Source organism: Phyllobates terribilis, unplaced genomic scaffold (assembly GCF_046119375.1).
Source record: "Phyllobates terribilis strain yellow unplaced genomic scaffold, ASM4611937v1 Scaffold_7__3_contigs__length_470593459, whole genome shotgun sequence".
Taxonomy (NCBI): Eukaryota; Metazoa; Chordata; class Amphibia; order Anura; family Dendrobatidae; genus Phyllobates; species Phyllobates terribilis.
Genome location: NW_027362767.1, coordinates 289120174 through 289133232, shown reverse-complemented (window position 1 = coordinate 289133232; position 13059 = coordinate 289120174). Strand labels below are relative to the sequence as shown.

The 13059-nt window shown below is 39.1% G+C and overlaps 1 protein-coding gene across 4 annotated transcripts in view; it reads right to left on the bottom strand.

Annotated features, from left to right (window-relative positions):
- Positions 1-13059, bottom strand: part of EDA (ectodysplasin A) — a 174875-nt gene that overhangs the window by 64582 nt on the left and 97234 nt on the right. For all 4 annotated transcript variants that reach the window (XM_073640928.1, XM_073640929.1, XM_073640930.1 and 1 more), the window contains exon 2: positions 11156-11261. In XM_073640928.1, coding sequence (XP_073497029.1) covers positions 11156-11261 — 106 coding nt within the window. The remainder of the gene's footprint in view (positions 1-11155; positions 11262-13059) is intronic.

Sequence of the window (13059 nt, the reverse complement as noted above, 5' to 3'; positions counted from 1 at the left end):
TCTCGGCTTTTAGTTGAGATGAATCTGTGCTGCACTTTATGTACATTCTCAGTAGTGAGGAGTTGGGAGTCAGGGAAATTGAGGAGTCTGAGTTGTTGGTTTGGCTGACCGGCTGCACAGCCATGTTTGGTATTATGTACTTTTACCTATGTCCAGCCTGTTTTCACTGATCCGTGAGTTCACTGTTTAACCCTTTTGCCTCTTTTTTTTTAGCCATTTTAAAACTCTTATTGTACTGCTAACATTCATGCTGGGCTTAAGGAAGACATCTGTCCAATGTTGTCGCATAAGTCTGTACTCATTTTAAAGGGAATCTGTCAGCAGGACTTCACCTCAAACTATTTATATGTGCATGTAGCTCTTTCAAAAATAAGTCCATCAATACCTTTACATGGTCAGTCCATTCCTATGTTACTAAGATATCAGCATTTCAATTGGTACGCGTATGAGGCTGAAGAGTTATTATGAGGATGTCACTCCAGCTCTATTACCTGCCTCCTCCTGCTTGACTGACGGCTCCTTTAACTGAAGTCACACAGCATAGAGGCTGTCAGTCAAGCAGGAGGAAGTGCCGATGGGCGGGGAATAGATCTGGAGTGACAGAGGCTTCAGATGCTCAATTTTCTCTGCATCAACACCTGCACTATAGATCTAGATTAATTTTTTTTTATTTCTGTTTATTTGATACACTATGGTTCTTGCATCTAATTGTCACATCCCTCTAGTAAGCACAATACCTCATGCCTCTTCTATCAGCACTCACAAACCCTGTTGACTCTATGCACTGTGGCGTGCCCTGTACATTTTTTTCTCTTCATAAGTTTCAAGACATCTCTGATGGTAGCATAGCTCAGGTAAGAACAAAAGCCTCTGGTGTACTAAAAGTTCAATATGCCGGAACCCTTCTTTTCGTTAGCATCTGCTAATGTGGAATTATGACACCCTTTATACATCAGGTGGTCGGTTGGCTAATCCCATCAAAATAATTTAGTTTGACTGACATTGGCCATCCTAAAAGGTCACTGTCATTTCAACAAACTTTGCCTAAATAAATAGATTAAACAAATAAACTTGTTTTTTTAGGTCTTATCCAAGAAATATGTTTCTTTCTTCACTTATGAGCTTTTTTTCCAGAGTGGTTTTATTTCATGCCCATTAGTTGGGTCACAAATCTCACAAAAGTTGCATGTACTGCAAAATCAGGCATGCATAATGGACAAAAGTTTAGATGATGTTGAGAAAAAAGCGTTCTAAACTTGTATCAATCCTGCAAAAATCCATATAACATAGACTAGGCAATACTATTTTGGCCATTTAGGCTATGGAAAGTTTAATAAAAGGATACCTTGACTTTCGATCCAATGTCTTATTCCAGAGAAATCCATGTTTTCCTTAATATGTATTTAAAATGAAAGGGGGCGTTACCAGTGTGAGACATGTAGATCCAGAGAACACACTGTCAGTCATTACATGTTTCACACTGGTAACTCCCCCTTTGATTTAAATTAAGCTCTGGAGGCAAATTATCAGGGAGATCTATGTTCGGGCCATAGATCTTCACAACTCATTTACATATTAAGAAAAACTGATTAGTCAGGAATAAAACATCAGATTGCAGATATCAAGGTATCATTTTATTCAGCTTCCCATGACCTACTTGTTCATATAGACGGCTTAGGAGGGTTTATCCTACTAACAGATTCTCTTTAACCCCTTTACGCCCCAGCCATTTTCGTGCTTTTTTTTTGTTCCCCTTCTTCCCAGAGCCATAACTTTTTTATGGATCTGGCAATATGGCCATGTGAGGGCTTATTTTTTACAGGACAAGTTTTTTGAACGACACCATTGGTTCTATCACATCGTGTACTGGAAAATGGGAAATAAATTCCAAGTGCGTTGAAATTGCAAAAAAGTGTAATTCCACAGTTGTTTATTTTTATTTTTTTACCATGTTTATTAAATGCTAAAACTGACCTGCTATTATTCTCCAGGTCATTACGAGTTTGCAGATACCAAACATGTATAGGGTTTTTTTGAAAAAAAATTCCAAAGCTTGTTAAAAAATAAAAAAAAAAGTCGCCATTTTCTGAGACCCGTAACGTTTCAATTTTTGGGGATCTGCGGCCGGGTGAGGGCTTATTTTTGGTGAGTCGAGCTGCTGATGTTTTTATTGATAGCATTTTGGGGTAGATACGATCTGTCGATCGCCCGTTGAATTTCATTGCAATGTTGTGGCGACCAAAAAAAAAGGAATTCTGGAGTTTTGATCTTTTTTTCTTGCTACGCCGTTTAACGATCGGATTAATTCTTTTCATATATTGATAGATTGAGCGATTCTGAACGCGGTGATACCAAATATGTGTGATTTTTTTTATGGTTTTATTTTTGAATGGGGAGAAAGGATAGCGATTTAAACTTTTATATTTTTTAAAAAACTTTTTCTTTTACTTTACACTGGCTTCAATAGTCTCCATGGGAGACTAGAAGCTGTGATTATCTGAACGCCTGTGTGTAGCAGAAATGCTGACTTTCTATGAGCACCGACCGCTGGGCGGCGCTCATAGTATCCTGGCAATGACAACAGCAGGGGTCTCCTGCAGATCCCGGGTTGTCATGCTAACCCATCGGCGATCCGCAGTCATGTGACACGGGTGACGATGGGCGGAGCTAGTGACGCGCTTCCGGTGCGGCGATGTTAAATGCCGCTGTCGGCGATTGACGGCGGCATTTAACATGTTAACAGCCACGAGTGGATCGCGATTCCACCCTTGGGTGTTAGGGCCACATATCAGATTGCGTTTTATCCCCTGGGTCCCCTGTCCACCGCTGCTTCAACCAGATGCTCAGCGCTTCCTAGCTGACCCAGGGGATAAAACGTAATCTGATATCTTTTCAATTGGACAATAGGCACACGGAGGAAGGTCTAATGTAGACCGAAACGTTTGAGAAACTTTATTGTTGGATTGCATATTATTTCTTGTGCATCGTTGAAGGGGATTGGATCCTACTTGTGCACCATTATACAGTAGTGACGTGGTCATCTCTATTCCATTAAATAATCGTCTCTATTCTATATGATAATGCCACTTCCTTTGCCGGCCAGTCTTATCACAATTTTTTGTTTCATCTCTCAATGCATTTAAGGCTCTCTTTTCCTCCCCAGAAGTATTCATTTTTTCTTTTCTCTGTTTGCATCCCCCTAAATTCTTGCGCAACTAATGCATAAAAAGTCTCCAAATAATGACGTGTATGGGGTAAGAGCTTGCCCGAGATCGACATCCTGATGCATAAAGTATTTCTCATACATAATTCCATTTTCTATAGACTTTCTAGACACAATATTACTGGCGACAGCAAAAAATGTCTCTAAGGGAACACTAAAATCAAGAAACACTAAAATTATTAGAACATAGAGATACAAAACAATTTAAGCCTTTTGAAAGAAACGTAATTTCAATCTCACTCAATTTAACGTCTCTCTCATTTTCATAGTAAACACACCAATTTCATCAGGTCAGGAGATCTTTTTAATAATGTTTATATGTGAAATCTGGTGACAGATCTGGTTAAGATGGAGGATATTGAGCTCCTGTACTAGAAATCAGTGGGAGACTCCCGGCAATCATACATCGATCATCTATCGCAGTGTTTCCCAAACCCCGTCCTTCATGGGCCCCAACACATCATGCTTTCAGGATTTCCTTAGTATTACACAAGTGAAAGAAACTATGGCAGTTTCTGATGCCTTAAAGGGGTATTCCCATCTCCAAGATCCTATCCTAATATGTAGTAGGTGTGATAATAATAATATTAGCAAATACCTCCAATTAGAAATGCAGTATAGTATTTTTGATTCGCCATGTCTCTATCCTTATGTGCAGGCATTGCAAGACCTTAGGTATCTATGGTTACAACTAGTGATGAGCGAGCATGCTAGTTACTCGAGATTTACGAGCACACTCGGGTGTATTCTGATTATTTGCGGCGTGCTCGAATGTTATGTATGAGTCACTCCGTGCTCATGATTTGCGACTGTTTGACAGCTTTAATACATATGAGGAATGCTTGTTTGTTAGGCATTCCTCACATGTATTAAAGCTGTCAAACAGTCGCAAATCATGCACACGGAGTGACTCAAACATAACATTCGAGCACTACGAAAATACTCAGCGAGCACCTGAGCATGCTCGCCGAAAGGGTTAACAGAACATACTCGCTCATCACTAGTTACAGCCACTAGTAACTAGTTGTCACTATATCAGTGGCCGTAACCATGGATACCTAAGGTCCTGCAATGCCTGCACATGAGGAAAGAGATATCGCAAATCAGAAGAACTATACTAAATTTCTAATTGGAGGTAGTTGCTAATATTATTATTATTAGACCTACTACATATTGGGATAGGATCTTGGAGATGGGAATACCTCTTTAATAATAATTCCATCACCTTTTCAATACTAAGGAAATCCTGAAAACATGACGAGTGGGGGGCCGTGAGGACTGGAGATTGGCAAACACTGATCTATCCTGTCGATAGGTGATAAATGTTGTTTAGGGAACAATCATTGAAGACGGCCATATTTCCAGGAGATGTGGTATGATCAGACCATGTTCCTGTACAGTCAGACACAGCCATTACACAGTACACAGCAGGGGCACATTTATTATCTCAGCACAGGAACATTTTATCTAAACACATCCAATTGTGGAAGTTATTATCATTCCAAGATCTATTGATTAAAATCAACTTTTGTTTGTGGGAAAAAAACCTTTTAAAAGGACTGAGCCGTTATTGGATCGGAATTGATTAATTCGATTTAATTCATTATAATATCCTTAATAAAGCAATGCGGCCAGTTTTATCCAACTTTGTGTTTTTATATGTCTTTTATTAATAGAGTTAAGAATAGTACATATATATCCCATGTGTGCACATACCCTCAGATGGAAAAATCTGCCAAGGGAAGGGATCAATGGACAGAGATGTAAGCTGTGCAAAAAAAAATAGAAAACTTTAGAGAAGTCATGTCTGCCAACAGAAATGAGAATAGACGTGGAAAAAAAAAACACATGTAAGGTATTTAGAAGAAAAGCTCTTCATTCATCAGTTAGAAAATAAATCCAACTGTGAAACAAACAAATGTTACACTGGATTTAGCTGTGAATGTGCACGTATGCATGCTACCAAATGATAGTGAGCCTCGTGTGATGACTCAAGTGCATCATTCTGGCAAAATGTCCTCGTGTTACTTGCAGAAAGTAATGCGGCTCAGCCGATTTCATTCAACCTGCTCTCGTTCTTATTAATGCTGGTAATGACAGGTTTTATAGGGAAGGAAACTGACTTATGGTTTTCCAAATCTAATATATTAAATTAAACGAACTAGAAACTATTTTCATACTGAACATGAACGTTAACTAAAGACAAAGAAGAAAAAGAAAATGCACACACTTTTACCAGATTGTCGGTAATAAATACTGGCTGTTTCCTTCTTTGGAAAGACGAAGACCATGTGATTTCAATATTCCAGAACAATATTTTAAGCAGAAGCAGTATCATCAGAAGTAATGCCAAATCTTATGTAACAAGGACACCTTCTCCGCTTTAAAGGGATTGTCCACTTAAAAAAAAAAAAAAAAGATATATATTTTTAGCTGTGTTTGTCCTATAATAATACACACTGAACTAATATATTTCTATTTTCAAAGATGTCTTGATCTTCAGCCATCAGCAGCAGCTGACAGAAACAATTCTATGTCAAGAAATAATTCTGTGTGAAGAACAAGCTAGAAGCAGAGCTGCCAGGATGTGGAGTGTAATTCGCTTATGTTGCCATTTTCCGAGACCTGTGGCGTCTCCATTTTTCGGGCTCTGGGGCTGGGTGAGGGCTCATTTTTTGCACCCTGAGCTGAAGTTTTTATTGATACAATTTTGGGGTAGATAAGATGCTTTGATCGCATGTTATTGCAAAACCGTAATTCTGGCGTTTCAATTTTTTTCTCGTTATCCCATTTACCGATCTAATTAATTTTGATAATCTGATTAATTTATTTTGTTTTGATAGATCGGACATTTCTACACACAGCAATACCAAATATGTGTATTTTTTATTTTTTGTAATGGTTTTATTTTCAATGGGGCAATTGATTTGAACTTGTGTTTTTTTATTTATATTTTTACCTCTTATAAAATAGTCCCCTTAGGAGACTTTAAGCAGCGATCACTCGATCGCTTGTGCTATACATAGCAAGGCTTGAGTCCTGCTATGTGTAGCATAAATCATGATCTCCTATGAACGATGGATATAGGCCGGTGTTCATAGGAGGATTATGATGACAGGCATGGGGGACTTCCGCAGACCTCCAGCTGTCAAGACAACCCATCGGTGCCCCACGATCACGTGACATGGCGCCGATGGGCAGGACTTGTGAAACGCTTCTGGCCGGCACCTGTTAAATTGCGCTGTCATTGATTGACTGTGGCATTTAACTGGTTAACAGCAGCGGGTGGATCTCTGCTCCACTCACAGCTGTTAGAGGCATGGCAGATTAGATGTCATGTGTTGGGAAAGATGCAGGCTGCATCAAAGCCAGGGACACTACCTTTGACGTAACTATACGTCATAGGTTGTGAAAAGGTTAAAGGGGTGGGCCAAAACTAACATTCATTTTAGTCCTAAATGCCCATTTAATATCATAATCTAATCTCTTTTCTAATGTACTGTGATTAAAAAGTTCCTACCGGTCCCTCACTGCACTATTTTTTTTTTTAACTTACTTCCTGTTGGATGATGCTTTGTTTGAAAAATACAAGTGCATGCTGGGATACTCAAACGAGATGTCATCAGGGGGCAGAGGCTGGTCTCTGCTCGCCAGGATTTTTCTTTGCAATGTGCACTGACAGTGCGCTCTCTTGCCAGCTTGTAATTTGCCATTAGAGTCAACAAGGGAGTGCACTGTCACTGTGCATTGATAAGAATATTGCACAGTGACAAGATCCTTCTGCGCATACATTGGAATTGATAACCAACACATGCTCAGTAGAGCAGTGACTAGTCCAGCCATTGAAATAGACATCAGCGACATTAGCCTCTGCTCTCTGATGACGACATGTCTTGAGTATCCCTGGAGGCAGCGGTTCTCAAACTAAGCGTGATCAAACGTGAAATGGGTTAAAAAAAAATAAAGCAGTTTGTGTAGTGAGTATATTAGAAGAGAGATTAGATTATGGCATGGAATAGACCGACAATAATGACCTTATGGCACAATTGATATCAGTAGTGACAGTGTTTGGAGCTTGGATTGTCTGGGTCAGTAGGATTCTTATTGGAGCAACAAGTCACATCAAAACACCATCATCATCATCATCTTCATGAGCCAGAAAAGAGAGCCATGACTTGGTCCACTCAATAGATATTCCCCAATGTACCGTATTGCCCTACTAAAAACAGCATTTTCCGGGGTATTACAGTATTTCCCATAAGTTCAGCACCCTATAGAAAGAGGATGGGCAAAGCATACCAGAAAACTACATGTTCTGCTTAGTGTGTAGCTCACAAAATAATAAAATTACGAAAACTGCCAACATTATTCAATATCATTCATCATAAACTAAAAGTAAGTAAGAGTACCAAATACTCAGAAGGAGATTACGTGATTTGGAAATAAATAGTAAGAAGACAAAAAATTAAAAAATGTATTTTTAAGGCCCTAATTTACGAAATAATTGATTTCTTCAGGTACAAAAAAGCCTTTAAAGGCAGCTATACCAAAATGCTTGGATTTGTAATAGACAAAGAGTCATGACCTACATGGGTCCTAGAATATGGCTAAGTGCCCACGATGCAGAAATGCTGCAGATTTTTTCCGCACCTCCCTGGCAGCAAAAACGCATGCGGATTTTACATGAGTTTTTTAACATGCGATTTTACATGCGTCATGGATTTATATAGTGTGACCAAGTTAATAGTTCAAAAAAAGATTAAAAATTGTAAAAATTAAAAAAAAGCAAAAAACATTATACTTACCTTCTGATGGCCCCCGTTTTTTTCTCCGGCTCGCGGTGGTGTGAAAGGACCTTCCATGACGTCATTTAGTCATGTGACAGGTCACGCGACCGCCGATGTCAGCGGTCACGTGACCTGTCACATGACTAAATTAGGTCATGGAAGGTCCTTTCACACCACCGCGAGCCGTACAAGAGACCGGACGCATCATACAGGAGACCGGGGGACATCAGAAGGTAAGTATAATGTATATTTTTTATTTTACTTTTTTTTTTTTTTTTTTTTTTTTTTTTTACAGGTACTATGGTACCCAAGTCTGGATGAGAGTCTCCTCTTCTCCAAACCCGGGTACCATCCACACATTGAATCGCTTAATATCCGCATGTGCACATGTAGTCATGTGGATATTAAGCGATTCAATGCAAGTCAATGGCGGCAATTACGCTGCGTGTCCGCAAAAATAATGGACATGCTGCGGATTTTTTCGCAATGATAATAAGCAGCGGAAATTTCCGCAGCATGTGCACAGCACATGCGGATTATCATTGGGGACCATGGGGCACGTATTACCAAGCGCTTTTAAGCGTTTTCGCTGCGGAAATTCCGAGGCAAAAACGCTTGAAAAACGCATAGTGGGCACGCAGCCTTTAAGAGCCACAATTTTTTCAGCTTTTCTTCCTGCCAGTTTATTTAGAGAGTTTTAATTGCTGTTTGATAAATTAATAGTACATATGAAAATAAGCAACTTTGTAATATATCTTAATCAGAGAGATTTGATTCTTTCACCTCCTGGACAAATCTTGTCTTGTCAATTCATGGGTTAAATATGTAAAGTCTTTATTCGGTGAAGACATTTTCACTTTACTGAAATAGATGACTTGTGAGGTTTTGGATAGTTTCTGCTTGAATTTCTTTGCAGGATGTCAGAATAGACTCCCACAGCTGATGTTTTGATGTGATCGGCCTCCCACCCTCACAGGTGTGCTGCTTGAGGTTCTCAATAGGGTTGAGGTCAGGGGAGGATGGTGGCCACCCCATAAGTTTCTCTCATTTTATGCCCATAGCAGCCAATGACTCAGACGTATTCTTTGCAGCATGAGATGGTGCACTATCATGCATCAAGATGATTTTACTATGGATGGCACGGTTCTTCTTTTTGTTCCATGGAAGAAAGCAGTCAGTCAGAAATTCTATATACTTTGCCAAGGTCATTGTCACACTTTCAGGTACCCTAAAGAGCTCTCTCTCCATGATTCCGGCCCAAAAATGACTCAGCTACCATCTGGCTGACATTGTAAGCTTGTCAGGACATGGTGTCCCTCCACCAACCATCCATCTGGACCATCCAGGGTTGCACGGCACTCATCCATAAACAACACTGTTTTATAATTAGTCTTCATGTATATCTGAGCCCACTGCAACTGTTTCTGCTTGTGATCACTGTTTAGGGGTGGCCGAATAGTAGGTTTATGCACAACTTCAAGCCTCTGGATAATCCTACACCTTGAGGTTTGCGAGATTGCAGAGGCACCAGCAGCTTCAAATATCTGTTTGCTGCTTTGTGATGGTATTTTAGCAGCTGCTCTCTTAATTCTGTGAATTTGTCTGGCAGAAACCTTCCTCATTATGCCTTTATCTGCACTAACCAATCTGTGGTCAGTATCAGCAACAAATCTCTTTACAGTAAGATGATCACGCTTAAGTTTTTGTGAAATATGTAATGTTTTCATACCTTGACCAAGGCATTGAACTATTTGATGCCGTTTGGCAGCAGAGAGATCCTTTTTCTTTCCCATATGGCTTGAAACCTCTGGCTGCTTAATAATGTGGAACATCCTTCTTAAGTAGTTTTCCTTTAATTGGGCTCACCTGACAAACTAATTATCACAGGTGTTTGAGATTGATTTCAGAGATCCAAAGAGCAGTGAGACACAATACCATCCATGGGTTTATTTGAAAAACAAAAAAATGAAATCTTTATGATACGAAAATCTAGTTTGCATAATAATTTGAAGCGCGCAATGTCAATTATTATGATTATCAGTGATACATGACTGCAGCCCGTAATTCTGATATGACATTAGTTGCATTCACGGTAAAATGATGATAATTACAGTCAAAATAATTCGTATAAGTTTCTTCAATTTCAAAAAAAATCACTAATGGGTCAAATTTATTTTTACGGACAGGGCAAAAAAGTGCCCTATATTTACGTATGGTTAGCAATACTGAAAATAAGTCCCTGTGCGAATAAAGCAACAGTATGCATATGTGACCAGCACATCATTTGCTGTCTATAAAACTGAAGGAAAAAGCAATAAAAATAATTTTTACCTATTTTTTTTATCCAAGATGAGAGGAATTTTTATGCAAGCAGCATTACGGTTACTGTGTTCACATTAGTATAGCATAATTAGGAAGTTCTGCTCCGTTATAGAGTCAAAACACCAAAATTAATAAAAATGCTGGATCCTTAATATGCCAGACACCAGCCATACCCTATGAAAACCTATGGCTATAATGGGGTCTTTATGGTTTTGAATGTTTTGTCACAAACAAAATAGTTTAGATACAGTTCTATGTTGTCCAGTATTTTTGCCTGGATCGGAGTTTCTCCAAAGAAAATGTGAAGAGTAGTGATGATCACGTATGCATCATTAACCCTTTCGACAAGCATGCTCGGGTGCTCGCCGAGTATTTTGGCACGCTCGGCGTTTCATTCATTGTCGCCGCGCCTGAAAGTGTCACGGCTATTAGACAGATGTGACACATGCAGAGATAGCCTGGCGAACAGGCCATCTCTGCATGCGTCACAGCTGTCAACCAGCCGTGACACTTGCAGGCGCGGCGACAATGAATGAAACGCCGAGCGTGCCAAAATACTCGGCGAAGACCCGAGCATGCTTGTCAAAAGGGTTAATGAGGCATACTCGATTATCACTAGTGAAGAGTCTAAGCTTGTCCTAGTTCTAATATTAAAATAACAAAAACCCACCCCGAGCAGCCGACTATTATCCTGCAAAGTATTAGACGAAATGGATCATGACACAATCTTACCTGAAGCCCGAAGTATCCTTATATTACTCCTATCCCTTTCCATTTTCCTTTTATCCTAGATATGAAGCCCTGGAGTAAAAGCAACACTTACTCTCAGAGCCTTCGCTGCCTTTGTTCCGCCTTGTCCTTCGTAAAAGCCTGATGCCTTCTTCCAGATGTGATCTGTCTTCACTACTCAAACTGTTTAATAGGGCCATCTGCAAGAAAATACAAAGAGAAAAGTGAAACGTGTGACACTGAATATTTACGATCGCATTTCAGTTTAGGGGACAAATCTAAGAACATTTATACTACTTATAGAATATCCTCTGGTAAATAGAGATTATAATAAAACTATATTTCTAATGCTATTTATGACAGCAGACTTTTCTCCACTGAAAAAAAAAGTATAAATAGCAATTTCTGTATATTTTGGCTTAAGAAAAGATGGCACTCCAAATGGCATCTCCATTTACCTAAAGCACACCCCGCGATTAACTCACCACCTTGCGATTTTCTGTAGTTGCGCTTCCGTATTTTGCTCCCCTTCTTGCCCAGGGTCATAACTTTTTTATTTTTCAGTCAAAATGGCCATGCAAGAGCTTGTTTTTTGCGGGACTAGTTGGACTTTAGAACGACTTCATTGATTTTACCATATCATCTACTGGAAAACGGAAAAAAATTCCAAGTGCAGTGAAATTGCAAAAAAAGTGCAATTCCACAAAAGTTTTTTTTATTTATTTATTTACCATGTTCAATAAATGCTAAAATTGACCTAGCAATATGATTCTCCAGGTCAGTATGAGTATGCAGATATCAAACATATATAGGTTCTTTTTTTTTATTTAAGTGGTGAAAAAAAAATCCAAAATTAATAAGAAAAAAAAATTTGCTTATGTCGCTTATGTCCATTTTCCGGGATCTGGGGCCGGACAAGGGCTTATTTTTTGCACCCCGAGTTGACGTTTTTATTGATACCATTTTGGGGTAGATAAAATGTTTTGATCACCTATTATTGCAATATTGTGGCGATCGAAAAAAATGGAATTCTGGCATTTTGATTTTTTCTTGCTACGCTGTTTACAGATCTGATACCAAGAATGTGTATTTTTTTTTTAAATGTTTTCAATGGGGCAAAGGGAGGTGATTTGAACGTGTTTTTTTTTTTTTAGAAAAAATTAAGTTCTCTTATGAACGTCGGCCACGAGCCGGCATTCACAGGAGATTCAAAATAACAGGCGTGGGGGTCTTTTGCAGATCAGATCAGTTGTCATGTGTGGGTAAAAATGTGGGGGCTCAGCGCTCAAAGGCAGGGACACAACCTTGGATGTACCTATACGTCTAAGGTCGTGACTCTTGCAACAAAAAATCCATTAGTTTCATTGTTTCAGCTAAACCTGCACACAAACACATACATGTGAACCATGGATTATATCTCGCAGATTAGAAGGGTTCTGTGTTATTTACAGCAGTCATTAGAAGAATATTAACGTTTTTGCCGAACACTCCCAAGTTTTTTTTTTTATGAAATTTCAGCAAGTGCCGTTAGTCACTAAGAAAGTTAAACAGGTACTTCTGAAAATGTCAAAGCTTGTGTGTGTGCCAAGAAACGAGAGGAAATCTGCATTCTTACATCAAGTCGAATATGAGCGGTCTTTGTCCAAACTTGAATCCGGGAAAGACTGAAAGCAGATTGTAATTTCAGATACCTATGCAACGTATGTACTGTAATGTAAGTGCCATGGGCAAGGCTGAACCCCGGAAATCATTACATTCAATCGGTAAATAGTATTTTAATATTGTTTTAAAGAATTACAGCAACATTAAAGGACCTTATGTTCTGTGTGTAGATTAAAGGGATATCCGTGTTGTAATGTACCATTACATATGGACATGAGCAATATATTTCTTTTATATACCAGTAAAAAGATAACCCCTCCACAATCTATATCCAGATGTGAAGGAAAAGGTTCAATGTGTGTTCGCGCCTGTCGACAGTTAAGCGGTGGTCAGTAT